We start from the raw sequence: 19,390 nt of genomic DNA on the forward strand, positions 1-19,390 counted from the left end.
GCTCAATAAATACACAGAGCAGAATAGAGCTCTGTGATTGGGCGGGTTACAAATACATGTCAACGATTCATACTTTTGAAGTTATTTTGTTTTCTTTTTCATATGTATTTAGATCTCTGTTTTTTCTTTACAGAGGCAGTACATCATTCCCTTTTTTGAATGAAAAAAAGTCACTTCTATATACAGTACCAGTCAAAGGTTTGGACACACCTACTCATTCCAGGGTTTTTCTTTATTTTTACCATTTTCTACATTGTAGAATAATAGTGAAGACATCAACACTATGAAATAACACATATGGAATCATGTAGTACCCAAAAAGCGTTAAACAACAACTCATCCCAAACCATCTCAAATTGGGTTGAGGTCAGGTTATTGTGGAGGCCAGGTCATCTGATGCAGCACTCCATCACTCTCCTTCTTGGTTAAATAGCCCTTACACTGCCTGGAGGTGTGTTGGGTCATTGTCCTGTTGAAAAACAAATCATAGTCCCACTGAGCGCAAACCAGATGGGATGGCATATCGCTGCAGAATGCTGTGGTAGCTATTTTGGTTTGCCTTGAATTCTAAATAAATCACTGAGTGTCACCAGCAAAGCACCATCAAACCTCCATGCTTCACGGTGGGAACCACACATGCAGAGCTCATCCGTAAAGCATCCCCACACCATAACACCTCCTCCTCCATGCTTTATGGTGGGAAATACACATGCAGAGATCATCCGTTCACCCACACCTCGTCTCACAAAAACACGGCGGTTGAAACCAAAAATCTCCAATTTGGACTCCAGACCAGTGGACACATTTCCACCGGTCTAATGTCAATTGCTCGTGTTTCTTGGCCCAAATAACTCTCTTCTTCTTATTGGTGTCCTTTAGTGGCGGTTTCTTTGCAGCAATTCGACTGTTACTTGAACTCTGTGAAGCGTTTATTTGGGCTACAATTTCTGACGCTAGTAACTAATGAACTTATCCTCTGCAGTAGAGATAACTCTGGGTCTTCCTTTCCTGTGGCGGTCCTCATGAGAGACAGTTTCATCATAGAGCTTGATGGTTTTTGCGACTGCACTTGACTGACATTCATGTCTTATAGTAATAACGGACTGTTGTTTCTCTTTGCTTATTTGAGCTGTTCTTGCCATAATATGGACTTGGTCTTTTACCAAATAGGACTATCTTCTGTATACCACCCCTACCTTGTCTAACACAATTGATTGGCTCAAACGCATTAAGGAGAAAATAAATTCCACAAATGAACTTTTATCAAGGCACACCTGTTAATTGAAATGCATTTCAGGTGACTACCTCATAAAGCTGGTTGAGAGAATGCCAAGAGTGTGCAAAGCTGTCATCAAGGCAAAGGGTGGCTACCTTGAAGAATCTAAAATATTAAATATATTTTGATTTGTTTAACACTTTTTAGGTTACTACATGATTTCATATGTGTTATTTCATAGTTTTGATGTCTTCACTATTATTCTACAATGTAGAAAATAGTAAAAATAAAGAAAACCCTGGAATGAGTAGGCGTGTCCAAACTTTTGAGTGGTACTGCATATCTACATAGATTACAGTATCTTCCAATGGATAATAATGAGGATAACATTGATAGTTGCGTACAATAAGAATAACGAAGGTAGTAATACTCCGTACGAAAGGTTTAAAAAAACAACAACAAAAAAATTGTTAAAAGTACCTCATTGTTTCAACACAATCCGCCTTTCCCCCCCGCACCCCTTGCTTTGCAAGAATGAGTTGGGAATATAGAAAATTATCATTCTTAAATACAAAATCTGCTCTGTTTCTTGATGTTTCTTCTCACTCACTTTCCTTGCACAATCTTTTTAGTTTCCCACGCCGTTCGTTAACACATTCCAATGTTGGTAGAAAAATACATACATATGATAATATACATACAACTAATAAATGAAAAAATGAGAAACCATGAGGAAAAAAAATACAAGATTGATCAAGTGCCTTCTTTATATCAGCCCCCCCCTCATCTCTTTCCCTTTTCGATGTCTTCTCCTTTAAGTGCCTTCTTTGAACCATTCATATATCATCTCTTCATTCAATACTGGACTACATATCCCATACTTCCTCATCTCTGGTTTCCTCTTCACGCCCTCCTTTCCTTCTCTGATTGGGTCTTGCATCGCCAAACCTCATTCTTCCATCCATTCCTTCGCCAACCACAAGGCAGTGTCGCTTTTACTTAGTCCTTTCTCCCTGTCAGTGGAGGCTGGTGGGAGGAGAAATCGGAGAACGGCCTCATTGAAATAGCTGGAAATAGCTGGAATCAAACACATTGATTGTGTTCTGTTCTTTCCATTCCAGCCATTACAATGAGCCTATCCTCCCATTTAAAGTGACACCAGCCTCCAACTCCCTCCCTCCCTCTCCATTCTGTCCATCTTCCACTCTGTCCAAACTCCTCTCCTCCCCTCTGTCCATCCTCCCGCTCTATGAGTTCATGTGCTCCACCTGGATGGCTGAGGTGGACACGGTCAAGCAGAGGTCCTTATGGGCCGACAGATCAGCCACGCTGACTGGCTTGTACTGGATCTCACCGGCCGACACCGTCTTGTACTGGTGCAGGTCGAAGGAGCATGGCATCCCCTCCGTCTGTGGGTAGCTGCCCTGCTGGGGGTTGTTGTGGTTCTGGGACTGGTTCTGCCCCGGGTTCTGGCCCGCCCCTCCAGGACCACCCACTGCATTTGCCCCGCCTCCTCCTCTCCCACGGCCCCTCCCCCTGCCCCCTCCTCCAGGGGTGTGGCCTTGGGCCTGCTGGGCGGCGACGGCAGCCGCCACCGTGAGAGGGTCCGGGTTGTGTTTCCGCATGTGTTTCATCAGGTAGGTCTCCTGAAGAGGAGCGGGGAGAAAGATAGTGAGGGAGGTGGACAGTGCAGTGAACTCTTACCATGCAGTGGGTCTTGGGGACAAAATGCAAGGGCTTGGCAGCACCTACAGTTGAAGTCGGAAGTTTACATACACTTAGGTTGAGTCATTAAAACTTGTTTTTCAACCACTCCACAAATTTCTTGTTAACAAACTATAGTTTGTCAAGTCGGTTAGGACATCTACTTTGTGCGTGACACAAGTCATTTTTCCACCAATTGTTTACAGACAGATTGTTTCACTTATAATTCACTGTATCACAATTCCAGTGGGTCAGAAGTTAACATACACTAAGTTGACTGTGCCTTTAAACAGCTTGGAAATTCCAGAAAATTATGTTATCCCTTTAGAAGCTTCCGATAGGATAATTGACATAATTTGAGTCAATTGGAGGTGTACCTGTGGATGTATTTCAAGGCCTACCTTCAAACTCAGTGCCTCTTTGCTTGACATCATGGGAAAATCAAAAGAAATCAGCCAAGACCTCAGAAAGAAAATTGTAGACCTCCACAAGTCTGGTTCATCCTTGGGAGCAATTTCTGAACGTCTGAAGGTACCACATTCATCTGTACAGACAATAGCACGCAAGTATAAACACCATGGGACCACACAGCCGTCATACCACTCAGGAAGGAGACACGTTTTGTCTCCTAGAGATGAACGTACTTTGGTGCGAAAAGTGCAAATCAATCCCAGAACAACAGCAAAGGACCTTGTGAAGATGCTGGAGGAAACAGGAACAAAAGTATCTATATCCACAGTAAAACGAGTCCTATATCGACATAACCTGAAAGGCCGCTCAGCAAGGGAGAAGCCACTGCTCCAAAACTGCCATTAAAAAGCCAGACTACGGTTTGCAACTGCACCTTGGGACAAAGATCGTATTTTTTGGAGAAATGTCCTCTGGTCTGATGAAACAAAAATATAACTTTTTGGCCATAATGACCATCGTTATGTTTGGAGGAAAAAGGGGGAGGCTTGCAAGCCAAAGAACACCATCCCAACCAGTGAAGCACAGGGGTGGCAGCATCATGTTGTGGAGGTGCTTTGCTGCAGGAGGGACTGGTGCACTTCACAAAATAGATGGCATCATAAGGAAGGAAAATTATGTGGATATATTGAAGCAACATCTCAAGACATCAGTCAGGAAGTTGAAGCTTGGTCACAAATGAGTCTTCCAAATGGACAATAACCCCAAGCATTCTTACAAAGTTGTGGCAAAATGGCTTAAGGACAACAAAGTCAAGGTATTGGAGTGGCCCTAACAAAGCCCTGACCTCAATCCTATAGAAATGTGTGGGCAGAACTTAAAAAGCGTGTGCGAGCAAGGAGGCCCACAATTCTGACTCTCTTACACCTGCTCTGTCAGGAGGAATGGGCCAAAATTCACCCAACTTAATGTGGGAAGCTTGTGGAAGGCTACCCAAAACGTTTGACCCAAGTTAAGCAATTTAAAGGCAATGCTACCAAATACTAATTGAGTGTATGTAAACTTCTGACCCACTGGGAATGTGATGAAAGAAATAAAAGCTGAAATAAAACATTCTCTCTACTATTATTCTGACATTTCACATTCTTAAAATAAAGTGGTGATCCTAACTGACCTTAGACAGGGAATTTCTACTAGGATTAAATGTCAGGAATTGTGAAAAATGAGTTTGAATGTATTTATTTGGCTAAGGTGTATGTAAACTTCCAACTTCAACTGTACATACAAACTCAGTAATATGTAGTCTATGCAAATTACTGGAAAGAATATGGGCCTAGCGTATATGAACTACAGTAGAGGGGGGAGAAGTGTTTTTAACTACATAGCCAAACGCCTACCTGTACAGTCCTATACAACACTATAGGTTACCATCAAGCCAAACTACTGTGTGTACTTGTTCATCTACTCTTCTACTGGTTGCTCAACTGTTTTCACTACCAACCAACTTACAGTAACCTGAAGTAATGTAGTCCTTCAAGTAATCTAACATTGCAGTTACTGAAAGAAGTACATACAATGAATTAATCTCCACCCTCACAATGCTCTAGCCCCTCCCCTAAAATATGACATTGCTGAACACCACTTTCATGCAACAGGCCCCTCACAAGTGGGGAGGCCCCGCATCTAGAAAGCAAAAGTGGGTGTGACTCTTTTAAAAGGGGTGGGACATTAAGTAGTTGAGGAGGAGGTAGAGGTTTTAGGGTGATTGGCAGGCGTACCGAGGTGTAGGCGCGGTTGCACAGGCCACAGGAGTAAAGCTTGGCGTGTTTGACCGTGTGAGTGGTCAGGTGCACCTCCAGACTGGCCGCGTCTGTGTAACCGCGGTTACAGTTGTGGCACTTATACGGCTTGTCTTTGTTGTGCTGCCGGCGGTGAGACTGGGGTAAGCAATGTAAGAGTTAATACATTATGATTATTGTGACTATAGCGTTATCATGCCTACATCATATCATTATGCTTATGTTATTAACTGTACATAATGAATTTAAAGCTAAGTGAATTTTTGCTATGAGAAACTTACAACCAAATAAATTGAAATTGAGATGATTCTTGTCCAAATTTGAGATCTATTGGACTTGTGAATTGGATGTAGAGGTCCTGCCTACCTGTAAGTTGGACAGCTGAGTGAATGCTTTCTCACAGCCAGGATGGATACACTTGTAAGGTCGGTCCCCAGTGTGGATCCTACGGAAGTGAAACACAGTCTGTAATGAACTACAGCTCCCAGAAAACCCCAGTAGCCCGACTACTTTCATTACAGTGTCACTCACTCCAAGGAACTGACAGGAAAGATGGAAAGAGAGAGATCCAATCCCAAATCAACCACACTATCCAATGGTCTTTCTTGATGGCCCCTCATAGATAAGAGTTTCCACCATATTACTTACTGGTAAATCCAACCAGTCCATTCAGATGTCAAAGTGTAAGGGATACGTATATTGACAACAGCCTCATGTCCAAACCGATGCTGACATGAGGGAGGAGCTAGAAAATGTCGCAAACTTTAATGAGACTTGTAATCACATCAATTTATCCTAAACGCTTTATTAAATAAGTCTGTGGGTTGTTTTGAAATTGAGCAAGAAGTTAAGAGGATGAGAGACAACGAGTGAGAAGGAAAGAGAGAAAAAAAGCAAAAAAAGAGTAGATGAAACTAGAGAGGGTGTGATGACGTGACTGCCCACTGTCCCTGTTTAGTGGTGTTTACCTGTGGTGCTGCTGTAAGTGACTGAGCTGCCTGAATGTTTTCTGGCAGAAGGAGCAGGTGTAGGGCTTGGACCCGCTGTGGATGCGGATGTGCTGGGCAAGGTAGCTGGAGTTGGAGAACGATTTGGAGCAGTGGGGACACTTGTGCGGTTTGCCCTCAGTGTGGTTTCTAACAAGGGGATGGGGAGATGGAGAGAGAAAAAGAGAGATTTGTAATGTATCAAATCAGCGACAAATGATCCGGAGATCAAATCATAATCAAATCACCCCAAATCAAGTTTAGAGCAGTTTGATTGACAGTGTGCACTTTTTGTTGTTGCTGTGTCTGAGTTGCGAAACACAGTAGGAAAACAGACAGCAGGCAATCCCCCTTTCCTTTCTCTCTCTCTCTCCACCTATGGTGTGCTACCAATATTGTGTGGTAATTCTACAGAGGCCTACAACTAAGACATTTGAGTGAAGGCATGTGCTCGCCTTTCTCTTGAAACATAAGGCAAAAAATTGTGAGGGGCATGTGAGGGAGAAAATGCAATAGAGAAGGCAATGGGTGCACTTTATTCTAACAGAACGGTGAAGGTGGGAGGAAGGGAAAAGCAATTTATTTAATTCCTCAAACATTCAAGAAACCAAAGACTGGTTGAAGAGATGGTGCACAGATAGAACTGAAAGTGTCAGGGAAAGGCAGCCAAAGAAAATGAAGAAATTAATATGGAAAAATGTAGTCTTTGGATAGCTAAATGTACAGATAGAGCCATATTATATGTCTGAAATAAAAACATTTACGTTATGATGCTCTTTCAGGGATAGTTTACCCAAAATGACATCCTTTCCCCAAGGATGGACGTGACTTATTAGTCTTTGCTGTGGTTCTCCAGCTATCGAAAAGGAAGAATGCAATCTGTCACTTTCAAAGAAGTTAACCCCCTCTTCAGATCAAATGTGGTGTTCCACAGGGATTGATGCTTGGACCTCTATTATTTCTAGTTTCCCAAACGCATAAAAACTACTTTTTTAGATTTTGTTTGTCAATAACATAAGCAACTTTAATTCCCCCCAAAATCTGCAAACTACACATAAAAACTATAGCCTCCAAGATAGCAAACAACGCATACACTTAAAAATGTGATCTCTCTTGAATACAACCACGGCACTCAATCTGTACTACACTTGAAGCCTGAACTGTGCTTTTTGACCTCCCCTACACATTTCGTTTTTAACCTAGCACTGAATGTTGTGTCAAAAATCTTTGTCTACGTCTCTGGTAATGGTTATATACTGTATCACTGTCTTCCATATGTTCCTGCTTGTATGTACAGTACCAGTCAAAAGTTTGGACACACCTACTCAATCAAGGGTTTTTCTTTGACTATTTCCTACATTGTAGAATAATAGTGAAGACATCAAAGCTATGAAATAACACATATGGAATCATGTAGTAACCAAAAAAGTGTTAAATGAATCAAAATATATTTTGCAATGATGACAGCTTTCCACACTCTTGGCATTCTCTCAACCAGCTTCACCTGGAATGCTTTTCCAACAGTCTTGAAGGAGTTCCCACATATGCTGAGCACTTGTTGGCTGCTTTTCCTTCACTCTGCGGTCCAACTCATCCCAAAACATCTCAATTTGGTTGAGGTCGGGGGATTGTGGAGGCCAGGTCATCTGATACAGCACTCCGTCACCCTCCTTCTTGGTAAAATAGCCCTTACACAGCCTGGAGGTGTGTTGGGTCATTGTCCTGTTGAAAAACAAATGATAGTCCCACTAAGCCCAAACCTGATGGGATGGCATATCGCTGCAGAATGCTGTGGTTGCCATGCTGGTTAAGTGTGCCTTGAATTCTAAATAAATCACAGTGTTACCAGCAAAGCATCCCCACACCATAACACCTCCTCCTCCATGCTTTACGGTGGAAAATACACATGCAGAGATCATCTGTTCACCCACAACGCGTTTCACAAAGACACAGCGGTTGGAACCAAAAATCTCCAATTTGGACTCCAGACCAAAGGACCAAATTTCCACCGGTCTAATGTCCATTGCTCGTGTTTCTTGGCCCAAGCAAGTCTCTTCTTCTTATTGGTGTCCTTTAGTAGTGGTTTCTTTGCAACAATTTGACCATGAAGACCTGATTCACACAGTCTCTCTGAACAGGTGATGTTGAGATGTGCTTGTTACGTGAACTCTGTGAAGAATTTATTTGGGCTACAATCTGAGGTGCAGTTAACTCTAATGAACGTATCCTCTGCAACAGAGGTAACTCTGGGTCTTCCTTTCATTACATTTACATTTTACATTTTAGTCATTTAGCAGACGCTCTTATCCAGAGCGACTTACAGTAGTGAATGCATACATTTCATACATTTTTTTTTTTTTGTACTGGCCCCCCGTGGGAATCGAACCCACAACCCTGGTGTTGCACACACCATGCTGGCGTTGCAAACACCATGCTCTACCAACTGAGCCACAGGGAAGGCCTTTCCTGTGGTGGTCCTCATGAGAGTTCGTTTTAACATAGTGATGGTTTTTGCGACTGCACTTGAAGAAACCTTCAAAGTTCTTGACATTTTCCAGATTGACTGACCTTCATGTCTTAAAGTAATGATGGACTGTCATTTCTCTTTGCTTATTTGAGCTGTTCTTGCCATAATATGGACTTGGTCTTTTACCAAATATCTTCTGTATACCACCCCTACCTTATCACAACACAACTGATTGGCTCAAACGCATTAAGAAGGAAATAAATTCCACAAATGAACTTTTAACAAGGCACGCCTGTTAATTGAAATGCATTCCAGGTGACTTCCTCATGAAGCTGGTTTAGAGAATGACAAGAGTGTGCAAAGCTGTCATCAAGGCAAAGGTTGGCTACTTTGAAGAATTTGTTTAACACTTATTTGGTTACTAAATGATTCCATATGTGTTATTTCATAATTGTGATATCTTCACTATTATTCTACAATGTAGAAAATACTAAAAATAAAGAAAATCCCTGCATGAGGTGTATCCAAACTTTTGACTGGTACTGTAAGTGAACGTGTGGAACCGAGAGCAGGGAAGCAGACAGTCAGAAAAGTAAAATGAGGGATAAGGATGAGATAGGAAGAAAAGATGGCTACCACAAAATGAAGAGGGTACACGCAAAGTAATCAACAGAAACAAGGACATAACTGATCAAATTCATCAAAGTTCACAAAAAGCAATTTGGCAAGAAAAAACATGTCAAACAGCACACACTCTGCTTATAAAAGCTGTGACATTTCGACAAGAGAGAAAAAGGTGGTGCTGCTTTGTCACACGTCACCAGAAATATCAATATTGGGCTTCTTTATTCTAAATCTGCAGTCATAGATGAAGTACAATAAGACGTTTTTAAATCAGTAATATTGGGAGTAATACTGTATTATTTGCATTGTCAAAATAAAACCCCATGTATCTAATCTAATCATAGTTACTCATACTGTAATGGTCAAATCCAAAGCCAAATGTAGAAAGGTACATTGGTATCAATATCCCTGAATTTGTAGTGATAGTCTTTACTACCAGCCCTTCATTCTTGTGTGACAGTCTATACTCTGCAGTCACACACCTATTCCCTGAAATCAATCATCACACACACTCACACATGCCAGGGAGGCAGCAGTACCGTGTGTGCTGCTGTAAGTGACTGAGCTGCCTGAATGTTTTCTGGCAGTAGGAGCAGGTGTAGGGCTTGGCCCCGCTGTGGATGCGGATGTGCTGGGACAGGTAGCTGGAGTTGGCGAACGACTTGGAGCAGTGGGGGCACTTGTGCGGCTTGGCCTCCGTGTGAGACTTGGCGTGGATCTGCATGTCCGACTTGCTGAAGAACGTCACCGCACACATCCGGCACCTGGAATATGGGTACGAGAGAGTGGCAGGTGGTGGAAATGGAGAGAAAACAAGAGGAACAGAGATACTGTATAGACACGGGGATACGTTGAATGGGGAATACATTACAGGGTCAACTTGGGTAACAAATAGTGAGAGTTAAGGGGTAAAAAGTATGTAAGCACAAAGACTCTAATCTACCTGTATGATTTGGTCCCATCTTTGTTCCCATGCTCATCCTCATCATTTGATAAGTCATAATGGTCGGCAGTGTGGTGCTGTAAACAAACAGAAAACAATATTTGTTTTTATAAACAACACTTTGCTTCACTAATCCTGAAATAATGACACTACAATATGTAGCCTTAACATATTTTATCACTATGGATTGGATTGACTGGGGAGTTGATCTAAACACAACATAATACTCAACATAACTTCTGTAGAGGCTTAGTTCTTATGTGACATCACTTAAGACTCTCAATCACCTGTCCCCCAGCAGCCAGGTGTGCCAGAATCAACGCATCACTTCCTGGGGGGGAGGGTGGCGCCCGCTCTCGGCATCATCGACTTCTTCTTCCTGCCCCGCTTCCCGGGCGTTGGCATGACAACAGGAGGGATGACCAAATCCTCTTTCTTGTCTGAAACAGGTACAAAAAAACGGGATGGGGAAAGGAGGGATGGAGGGAAGGGTAGAGAACGGGGGGTGGGGGGGGAATACAGCTTTGATTAAAAGACACCAAACACCACACTACATATCCCATGGGCCTCTTCTTGGTGAGTATCATCCAAAACCGTGTCTCCTGGTATGCAATGGTGAAAGCAACAACGTGTGAGTGGTATATGACCCCATAACACTGAGGCATTTTAATCTCTTCACCCATGTCATGACTGTCCTGTGAGGATCCGAATGGGTCATATCATAATAATAATGTCATATGGGTTGTTATTTTGTGATGTCATTAAAAAGGTTATAAAGGAAATACTGTAACTTGAAAAGTATATACACTACATGTACGAAGTCTCCATCCTCTACTTTGTATATGAAATATGAAAAACGATTAAGGTATTTTTGTTAAGATAGGAATGTGATTTAGGAGCCATAAGAGATAATTTATCTCTTATAAACTTTGCACAGTAGGTAGCCACGCCCCGAGTGAGGTCAGAGAGCATGTCAGCTTGACAGAACCATCCCTTTCGACATGAGTGCATAAAGGGATTGGTAAAGAAATTAACATTTAGTCCAGGAAAAACCAGGAGTTGCAGCCCACATCTAAAGTGGTTTGAACCCTGAATCTCAACACAAGGTTGAAACAATACCGCCAACTTCCGGACAATCACTGGTACGGCAGATTAGCTGTCTGAAGTAAAATCTCTTCTTAAGTCAATTTAAGTGGGACCATTCAACTATTCTGTCAAATCACCGTAGTACGCTACTCTCATCACAGCACTGGAACCATCGACACGGCTGGCTAACCTATCTTCAAAGAAGCTTCAGGAGAAAATGAGAGAACAGAGAAACACCTTTTGGACAATCAGAGCCTTACAAGCGTGCCGAGGAAAAGCCCAACACCCTTCCTAAGGAGGCCTGGTTCAGACAGAGATAAATGGCAAACGAAGGCATTCACACATAAATAAATTCATGATTTCTTACTCCAAACGGGCGGCAGTTCGTGTGCAAAGTATATGATTACTGTGAGAGTAGTTCCTAAAATGTATTAATGATTAAGTGTCTCTTTCTCTCTCTCCCCCTCCCTTCCATCTCCTTTGTAACAAGCCACCATAGGTTGTGTCAGTCTGCTAGGGACCTTTTCCTAATGTAGTAAGTGTGTATGTTTATCCTGTGTTTTTTATTTACCAGCTAACTTAATGATAATTAAAACAATTTGTGTAGTACCGAATCATAAGTAAGGCTGGGGTTTTGCAGATGCAGGAGGTTACGACTGTTCAGAATAACTTTTTTATTTAACCTTTATTTAACTAGGCAAGTCAGTTAAGAACAAATACTTATTTACAATGACGGCCTACCGGGGAAGAGTGGGTTGTTCAGGGGCAGAATGACAGATTCTTACCTTGTCAGCTCGGAGATTCGATCCAGCAACCTTTCGTTTACTGTCCCAACGCTCTAACCACTAGGCTACCTGCCGCCCCTTGCTAGCCTGTCTTCAAAGAAGAATGATGATATGATATGAGGTTATGATTAATACGTTGACTGTTTTATGGATGTGATAGGTAAAGACCTTTAGAGTTTAATTCGGGAGATGGTAACTCTTTAAACAACCGCTCTTGTGGTGCCCCAAATTCCTAATGAGTTAATTGTTACATGATTAATTTAAATCGGGTAACAATTAAACAGAGTTAGTTGATTCGATAAATAACAGTCATCAGATTAATGAAAGTAAAGTCACAACACCCATATACTGAAATACCTGACAGACTTCATCGCTGCAAAAATAATAGTTTACACAACTGCCTATTTCGACAGCGTTGCACAGTTACACAACTAAACAAAATTGATTTTGCTTTTTGAATGTGCCAGATACTGTAGTTTATATGTTTTGGACAATAATCCAAGACAATGGTTTTCATCAACCTTTGGAGGATCACATTCATGGATGGAATAGCACCACCAGAGAACATGGCGGCGTACTCCAGATCACTCCATTGGTCCTCCAGATAACTTGCTTGGACCATTAGTGGATGTGCATCAGATCATATTCCTAGACTTTCAGATATAATTTTTGGAGTCTTGGACTTACACACTCAGATAACTCTACTGGACCATCAATAGGTCGCAGATCTGATCATCTTCATAATATGTTGTGAGATTTATAGTGTGAGCTTAAGTCCAGTAAAACATTACATCCAAGACATTTTCTTTGCAGCTTATAACAGGCCTTTCAGCAGCGTTTCCCAAACTAGGGGGTCGCCTGATTTGAAAATGGTGTGGCGAAAGAAACTCTGAAATAAACAACTGCACTTGGTTCATAGAACCGGGGTTACGTCAGTAACGTCCGATAGCCGCTAGATGCGGTTGTAATAGAGTGGTTTCTGTTTTCTTCCTACAATTGTGGCTCTATCTTTTGAACGATTTAAGCTACAACATATGACCCCATCACTGAAACATAAGACGTACTGTGGTTCCTCCATTAAAAGTTGCGAGCTTACACCGCGGGACTTAGAGGTAATTTGTGGTTTAGTACGGTACCCTGCGTCACCACTTCATTGCTCCAGACCAGCGCAAGGGCGACATAAGCCTAAATAGAAACTGATAATTGTGCACGACTTCAGTATTACTTACTAAAACTGTTGTTACACTAAGGTTTTATTATTTTATTTTGTTAGGATTATTTCGCTCTTACTATAGTACTGTAGACCACTCCCAACCGGTCACGTTGTACAGTACCTGAGTGGCGCAACAGCATAAGACACTTCATAGCAGTGCAAGCTGTGTTGCTACAGATGCTGGTTCAATACCCGTGCCGGCCTCGACTGGGAGACCCATGAGATAACAGTAGGTTTTTGTTTTTTCTCCTTCAAAAACAGAAATAAATCATTCTAAATAACACACTGGCTTTATTTACAAATTAGTAACAATGTCTCACCCTATGTTCAAGAATGGCCTTTTTCCTCGCTCATTTTACGTTATTTGAAAATGAAATCATCTCCAAAATATTTAAGTGGCATTGCACTAATAATGGCACTGACTAGGGAAGCGTTCCCGCTGTTCTGTTCTTAGTGCCAGTCTGCACATTCAAACTAAAACAACCTAAATAATAATGGCATCTTTATGCTTTCGTTAATAAAAATAATGATAAAAATACTCTTTCAAAATGCCGATGTTTATTTAGTTATGGATCCATAATGAATTACTATGGGAATAAATATCACTGAATTACAGAAATATCCCCCAATCCTCTATGTCATTATTGGCGGAGAGTCACGTCATATTTTTCAATATACTGTAGGCCTACCGTAGGCGACATGAGTCTCACTAGTGCTGAGTAATGTGCTGTTAAAAGTGGTGTTGGTCTTATTTATTTAAAGAGCATATTGAAGTTAGAAGCAATAGCCTACAACTATTTTAGCACCGTTCCGTGATGCTCTGAGACAAGCATGGGGACTGGTCTTGATAAATCAATTAGATTTTTATTTTCACTGAATCTCCGTTTGGGTATTGGTTAGAATAGAATTAGAAAATTAGGGTGTAGACATGTTATGCTCTTAGTGTAACCTTTATTTAACTAGGCAAGTCAGTTAAGAACAAATTCTTCTTTACAAGGACAGCCTACTCCTTCCTCCCTGTCGGGGAATTAAACCCCGCTCTCCCCCGTGCCGCAGGACACTGGATTCTTTAGCTAAATAGCCCAGTACTGTACTTCCGACCGTCACGTTGTACAGCGCCATATTATCCGTTCCCTCCTAACGGAAGCCCAGAGGGTTTTTAGTTTTCCTTGGAATAGAAACACCATAATATTAATCAAATTAATCCCAAACTCTAAAAGTAATTGTAAAGGTAGACACAAATTATTTGTGACATTGAGGTTACAATAAAGAACGTAAACAAGATGCAGTGTTTTTATTTACAGTAGCGATGGACAGCTGGTGGCATTTTGAAAACAGGTTTTCAAACACTTGTAGCCCGAATAGCAGGACAATAGACTCTTTATAGCCTGGCTACTGTAGGTGTGAACATCCCACTACCTGCAATTTATTCAACGCTTAAGTACTCTGAAGTGTTACATTTCTACCTCAAAACAGCAGAACAGTATTTCTTCATCAACATCTTTATGCTTTCGTTAATAAAATGATAAAAATACTCTTTCAAAATGCTGATGTTTATTTAGTTATGGATCCATAATGAATTACTATGGGAATAAATATCAGTGAATTACAGAAATATTGGAACAAAGTTGTCTAATGAAGGTAAACAAATTGTTGCTTACTGGAAAATACTCTTTCAAACACACATGGTCACGCGGTGGACGTCTATTTCAGCACCATTTCGCGCTGCTCTGAGACAAGCATGGAGAAACTAAACTGTTCAATTATATTCCATGACATTCTTAAGATATATGTGTTGACTGAATATAAGTGATGTCTGCTAAATAATGGACTGAATATAAGTGATGTCTGCTAAATAATGAAGTTAGTTTTCTCCAGAAATAAATAATTCAAAATAACAAACTGCCTTTATTTACAAATTAGTGAGAATGTCTCACCCCATGTTCAAGAATTGCCTTTTTCTCGCTCACTCCAGATTTAATGAAATCTCCAAAATATCGTTACTTTTTAAACAAATTGATTATTATTATTCAATTTAGAATTATATAAAAGCCCCTTAGATATTCTCAGATATTCTCACAGATCCTAATGTAAAATGCCCCTTAGATAATAATTTAGAATCCTCCAATCCTCTTATGCTGTAGCCTACTCCCGACTGTCATGTTGTACAGCGCAATATTTTCCATTCCATCCTGACGGAAACCCTGAGGGTTTCGTTTTTCATTTTCCTCAGAATAGAATCACCACAATATCAATAAAATTAATTAAGCCAAATATCTTAAAATCAATCCCATGTACTATGTTATTACAAATAAGGTTCAAAATTCTCTAGTAATGCCAATATGGGAGACTATCAAATGCTTCTCAAACATGCCCTCTAGTGGTCCAACTAGCACTAACTTGCATTAACGTAAAAAAAAATGGCTGACAATTAAATAACGTGCCATAGAATGCTGCAGCAGCCCGCAAGGTGTGCTGCAGAGTGACGCAACTTTTAAAGGAGGAACCAATGTATGGGTCTTCTATTTCCCTCTACAATGCCCACAAGCCACGCAGTACTCATTCGAATAGAGTGGACAAGAACAAGCACTAAATCAGACTTGGAAGGAAAACAACATCTTCAATGATGATGCTGTCTTCTACATACTATAGAAGATGATACAACATTATTGATGATCTTCAGAACATCCCAATATCTTTCTAATGCATTTCAGTCACTTCAAACCATACTTCCTTCAGATTGACATAATGTCAAAAGTACTGTCAGACTGATTTGTAATAGACTGTCATAGCATCAATTAAAAAAGTAAACTTTTTTTTTTATCAAAATGGGGTCGCGGGCCAAAAAGGTTTGGGAACCCCTGCCTTACAGTATCTCCACGCAGACAAGTCACCTAGAAAGCAACTCAACTGCACATCCAAACCAGCAATCAAACAGTTCAGAGTGCAAGTAAACACAACACAACCACAAGACTGAACCTGGGCTAAGGTTGCAGGGCTTTGCTGCTAAGCAGTAGGGATGGTTGATGGCATATGGGGAGGGAGTAGTCAGCTAGGTGGGGCAGGGTGGAGGGGAGATGGAGGTGGGTACTCACTGTGGCTGTAGAAGTAGAGAGAGGAGTGCTGGCTGCTCTCTGACAGAAACCGAGAGAAGAGAACACACTCAACACACGGAGCTCACTACCCGGCTCGCTCCCTCTCGCTCTCACCGCAGAGGGTGGGGGGGCTGGATCAGGTCAAGGGTTAGTGGTTGGCTGCTGGCAGCACGTTGCAGGGGTTAGCTCAAGCAGCAATGACTGTGTTACTGTGTGTGTGTAAGTGCATGTCTGCGAGTGTTGAGTATAAAAGACTTTAGAAGGTGGTGCCCCCCTTGCTGGGCAAGCCCATATCAACCATATTTTTTTAATGCTCCAATGAATGTACAGTATGTGTGTATGTGAGTGTGTGCCAGTGAGTCTGCTACGGTTGTTGATAAGCCAGGACAGGTTTGCAAGCTGCTCAGGCACACAACCTATCACAATGTGGGGGGGAGAGGTAAACAGGTTTTGGGGAACGGGGTGGAAGTTTTACCTGTGTTTGTGGGGTGCAGTGCGGACACTATCATGGTGGTGGCAGGGGGTCCGGACACAAAAGATTGTGTGGAGGTGGGTTGAGAGACCAGGGTGCCTTGGGGAGTGGTTATCACTAGCCCCGCTGAGAGGGAGAGAGAGACGGTGACCTGACTGCACCATGCCCCTCCAAGAGAGAGCCGAGGCACACACTAGACACCCAATGAAATACAGAGAACGTTTGACAGACATCACTATAACATGATTAAGCCAGACAGAAACAGGGAAGAGATACACATAGAACAACCACAGAGGATTGCCAGACAAACGGACACTGGCAGTGTGTCTCGTCTTCTCACCTGCCGTCATGATGCCAGTGGACTGGACGGGCACCACCGTGATATTCTGTGAGGTGTGCGGCTGGTGCAGGTGCCCACCTACGGCGTTCAATTGGACGCCTCCGCCTTCCTGTTTGGGCACCACCCGGCCTCCAGCGTCCATGGTGAGCACGGCGGTGGGATAGTGCGAGGAGTGAGGGAACGACGGAGAACCCTTATTGTCCGGACTCAACTGCTCCTTCATCTTGTTCAGGAACATGGCGTTTTCAATCTATAGCGGAGGGGGAAGGTGGATAGGAAAGAAGAGGAGGGAAAGAGAAAGACAGGCAATAGAGAGAATGGGTGAGATGCCAAAAGGAAATAAGTAGAGGTGGTAGAGGTTGATAAGGGAAGTGGGAGAGAGGAGGGGCAGAAGTTATCATTTGGGGAGGCTCGTTGTTTTGTTACACATGAATTACAGTGAATTTGATGTTTTTCCATTCTCACCTTAGTGCCAACTAAAATGTATTATGTACAATTCAAGATAAGATCCAGTAATAAGGTTTCTACCTGTCCTTGTACTGTAGGAACGGGAGACCAAAAGTATGATGAGTTGAAATGGGAATCTTCCATTATTTCTGTAATTGAAAAGCAACATAACTTATAAGCACCTGCTCGCTCGTTGTCGTCAGTTGAAATGAGACCATGCCCATCTCAACTGACGTCTGGCCAAAGTTCTTAGTCTCTTGCAACAGCTAAGCATATCCAAGAAGTTGAGTAAAAGAAAGAGTTTTCCTCAAGGGAATGGGGAACGTTGAATGATACAAATGTGTTTTCTTCACTGGTATGCATTTTGCCCACTGCCAATAATTGAACTAAGATAGAAAGTGTGAGCCATATTGTATGGAGCCATATTGTATGCAAGTGTCAATGACATGTTACTGTTCACATACATATAAATGCATGCAGAGCGCAGTAGTGGGGGGTGTACAGAAAGTATGTTTCATCAATGGCTTATAACTTATAACGTTCTACAGATGAGATAACAAACAAAAAAGTATGGATACATTGTATTGCATACATAATAGAATATTTAACAGAAATATTTAAATATGCCATGCATGGAGTGGGCACTATAAATAGTAAGGAACAATGTCAAGTCTGTCATTGAAAAGCATCCGGCTAGTACCGTTAAGTGTATAACAGGGGAAGTTATTCATTGTAGCTTTGTAACTCAATACACCAGCAACAGAGGTGTCTGCTAACCATTCTGATGTGGAACATTGTGTTCTGTCAAGTTATAGTATGTCCTATCCCAGGCCAGGGCACACACACACAAGACAGCTTGCCAGCCAACGGGATAGCCGCCGCCGTTACCTAACGTTACAATAAAACACTCGCCCTTTCTTTCAGCTAAATGGCTGGTGGCAAACTTGATAGACTGCTGTTGATGTTATCTAGCTAGTTAATTAAATAGCAAAAACAGAGGAGTGTAATCTGAGCTAGTTAGATAACGTAGAAGCTAGCTAGCTCCTTGAGGTTAGCTAGCTAACTTGCCTCCATTAATTTCAGCTTTTGTTAGCTAGCTTGCTACTATGCGGCCTATTTTTTTAAAGTCGACAATAAACAAATAAACTCCCGCTTGAAAACAACAATGCCACAACCCCTTACGCCTCCATCCCTCTCCCTGTTCGTCACACTGAGGAAATAAAAAAAACAAAAAAAACCTCACGAATAAAAAAAACACTGAAAAAAAACGTCGACGCCAATGCCCCTGTGCGAGACGCAGCTTCATGCAGACTTCCGGCTGTCCAGATAGAGGAGAGCAGCAGCTCGTATGAGCTGCTCTGTCACACAGAAATAATTAACGATTGAGTAATAACTCGATGTTAATTACCGGTGTTGGCGATTCCCTCTCAACCCCGGGGGTCCCGCGGGTCGGGACAGTTCGGAAACTCAGTCCAAATCCGCCCGAACCCTCAGATTCGCCGATTTTTTCCCACTAGATTTTTTTTCTTTTTCCCTCTTGTGGGTCTGCTGCGCTCTACACTTCCGGTGCCGATAAATTGATTTCCGGTCTTTGGGGTCCTGTACAGAACTATTTAAATGTATATGATCATATATTATATGATTATTTTATTTTATTTATGACAATATGGAATTTAGTGTTGGTAGCCTTCCACTATCAATGATGGCTAATACAGGTATGCCACAGTACAGGCAAAGACAATGGTCCCCAAACTGGAATCCCAGTCCAGTTTCCAACAAGCTGCAAGAAAAAAATATATGCTCCC

At 41.9% G+C, this 19,390-nt stretch overlaps 1 protein-coding gene across 1 annotated transcript; it reads right to left on the reverse strand.

Annotated features, from left to right (window-relative positions):
* Positions 1 to 1,927: 1,927 nt before the first annotated feature.
* znf384a (zinc finger protein 384 a) lies at positions 1,928 to 19,143 on the reverse strand. Its single transcript, XM_045694666.1, is given in 12 exon segments — positions 1,928 to 2,862; positions 5,107 to 5,265; positions 5,494 to 5,572; positions 6,096 to 6,263; positions 9,744 to 9,968; positions 10,148 to 10,224; positions 10,435 to 10,494; positions 10,496 to 10,587; positions 16,802 to 16,924; positions 17,139 to 17,388; positions 17,667 to 17,734; positions 18,994 to 19,143. Coding segments are annotated over 11 exon segments (1,695 nt in total). The 5' UTR covers positions 17,730 to 17,734; positions 18,994 to 19,143; the 3' UTR covers positions 1,928 to 2,463.
* Positions 19,144 to 19,390: the final 247 nt, after the last annotated feature.

The sequence above is a fragment of the Salmo salar genome, chromosome ssa14, assembly GCF_905237065.1.
Source record: "Salmo salar chromosome ssa14, Ssal_v3.1, whole genome shotgun sequence".
Lineage (NCBI taxonomy): Eukaryota > Metazoa > Chordata > Actinopteri > Salmoniformes > Salmonidae > Salmo > Salmo salar.